Raw genomic sequence first — 2,223 nt, 5'->3', positions numbered from 1 at the left:
AGTTCGAGGGAGAGAGGCCTCCAGAGAAACAAAACATACAAAAAAGGACGCCCCGGGGGACCCCAGACGTGCCCGGCTGCTCGAGGCGCTGCTGGAGGAGGCAGGGCTGGAGGAGCCCTCCACTCAGAATAGCTCCAGCAGGTTCTCGGTGCCGGAAGTTCCTGTTGAAGTGGCCAAGGTCTTGGCCAGCGGCAACTGGACCCCAGAGTCTCCGTCCCCAGCCTGCCAATGTAGCCGGCCTGGCACCCGGCGCCTGCTGCCCGACTGCCCGGCTGCAGCTGGCGGGTCCCCTCCGCCCCAGGCAGTGACTAGCTCTGGGGAAGTGGTTCAGAACCTCACAGGCCGGAACCTGTCTTACTTCCTGGTCAAGACGTACCCTCGCCTGGTGCGCCAGGGCCTGAAGACTAAGAAGTGGGTGAATGAGGTCAGGTATGGAGGCTTCTCTCTGGGGGGCCGAGACCCAGGCCTGCCCTCGGGCCAAGAGTTGAGCCGCTCAGTGGAGGAGTTGTGGGCACTGCTGAGCCCCCTGCCTGGCGGGGCCTTCGACCGTGTCCTGAACAACCTCACAGCCTGGGCTCGTAGCCTGGATGCTCAGGACAGCCTCAAGATCTGGTTCAACAACAAAGGCTGGCACTCCATGGTGGCCTTTGTCAACCGAGCAAACAACGCACTCCTACATGCCCACCTGCCCCCAGGCCCGGCCCGCCATGCCCACAGCATCATCACACTCAACCACCCCTTGAACCTCACCAAGAAGCAGCTGTCTGAGGCCGCACTGATGGCCTCCTCGGTGGATGTCCTTGTCTCCATCTGTGTGGTCTTTGCCATGTCCTTCGTCCCGGCCAGCTTCACTCTTGTCCTCATTGAGGAGCGTGTCACCCGAGCCAAGCACCTGCAGCTCATGGGGGGCCTGCCCCCCACCCTCTACTGGCTTGGCAACTTTCTCTGGGACATGTGTAACTACTTGGTGCCAGCATGCATCGTGGTGCTCATCTTTCTGGCCTTCCAGCAGAGGGCATATGTGACCCCTGCCAACCTGCCTGCTCTCCTGCTGTTGCTACTGCTGTATGGCTGGTCGATCACACCACTCATGTACCCCGCCTCCTTCTTCTTCTCCGTGCCCAGCACTGCCTATGTGGTGCTCACCTGCATAAACCTCTTTATTGGCATCAATGGAAGTATGGCCACCTTTGTGCTTGAACTGTTCTCTGATCAGAAGCTGCAGGAGGTGAGCCGGATCTTGAAACAGGTCTTCCTTATCTTCCCCCACTTCTGCTTGGGCCGGGGGCTCATTGACATGGTGCGGAACCAGGCCATGGCTGATGCCTTTGAGCGCTTGGGAGACAGGCAGTTCCAGTCACCCCTGCGCTGGGAGGTGGTCGGCAAGAACCTCTTGGCCATGGTGATACAGGGGCCCCTCTTCCTTCTCTTCACGCTACTGCTGCAGCACCGGAGTCAACTGCTGTCACAACCCACGGTGAGGTCCCTGCCGCCCCTGGGAGAGGAGGATGAGGATGTAGCCCGTGAGCGAGAGCGGGTGGTCCAAGGCAAAACTCAGAACTCTGCCTTTGTTTTCCCCATCTGCAGCCGGCCAGATTCCGGCAGGAGGAGTCCCGCGCTGCCCCAACCCAGAAGCCGCTGGGAGCTCGCCCGCCCTCGGAACGCTGCCCGTTGGCCCCTGTACTGTCCATCCTTCCCCCAGCGGTATCTCGGGCCTGCGCTGAGCGGGTTCTTGCGGCTGCCAGGAGGCGTGAACTGCGGACTATGAGCATGGGCTTCATCGGCGCCGGCCAGCTGGCCTATGCACTGGCGCGGGGCTTCACAGCTGCAGGCATCCTGTCGGCTCACAAGATAATAGCCAGCTCCCCGGAAATGGACCTACCCACGGTGTCCGCGCTCAGGAAGATGGGCGTGAACCTAACACGCAGCAACAAGGAGACGGTGAGGCATAGTGATGTCCTGTTTCTGACCGTGAAGCCACATATCATCCCCTTCATCCTGGATGAGATTGGGGCCGACGTTCAAGCCAGACACATCGTGGTCTCCTGTGCAGCTGGTGTCACCATCAGCTCTGTGGAGAAGAAGCTGATGGCGTTCCAGCCAGCCCCCAAAGTGATTCGCTGCATGACCAACACACCTGTGGTAGTGCGGGAGGGTGCTACAGTGTACGCCACAGGCACCCATGCCCTGGTGGAGGATGGGCAGCTTCTGGAGCAGCTTATG

The 2,223-nt window shown here is 60.7% G+C and overlaps 1 protein-coding gene across 1 annotated transcript; it reads left to right on the top strand.

Annotated features, from left to right (window-relative positions):
• Positions 1-1,583: 1,583 nt before the first annotated feature.
• Positions 1,584-2,217, top strand: LOC108299075 (pyrroline-5-carboxylate reductase 2-like; the record flags this gene model as incomplete). Its single annotated transcript, XM_037735957.1, has 1 exon — positions 1,584-2,217. A coding segment is annotated over exon 1 (453 nt), but the record flags the coding sequence as incomplete, so codon positions are not given.
• Positions 2,218-2,223: the final 6 nt, after the last annotated feature.

The sequence above is a fragment of the Cebus imitator genome, unplaced genomic scaffold (genome assembly GCF_001604975.1).
Source record: "Cebus imitator isolate Cc_AM_T3 unplaced genomic scaffold, Cebus_imitator-1.0 Scaffold1652, whole genome shotgun sequence".
NCBI lineage: Eukaryota > Metazoa > Chordata > Mammalia > Primates > Cebidae > Cebus > Cebus imitator.
This window is presented reverse-complemented; position numbering and strand designations above follow the sequence as displayed.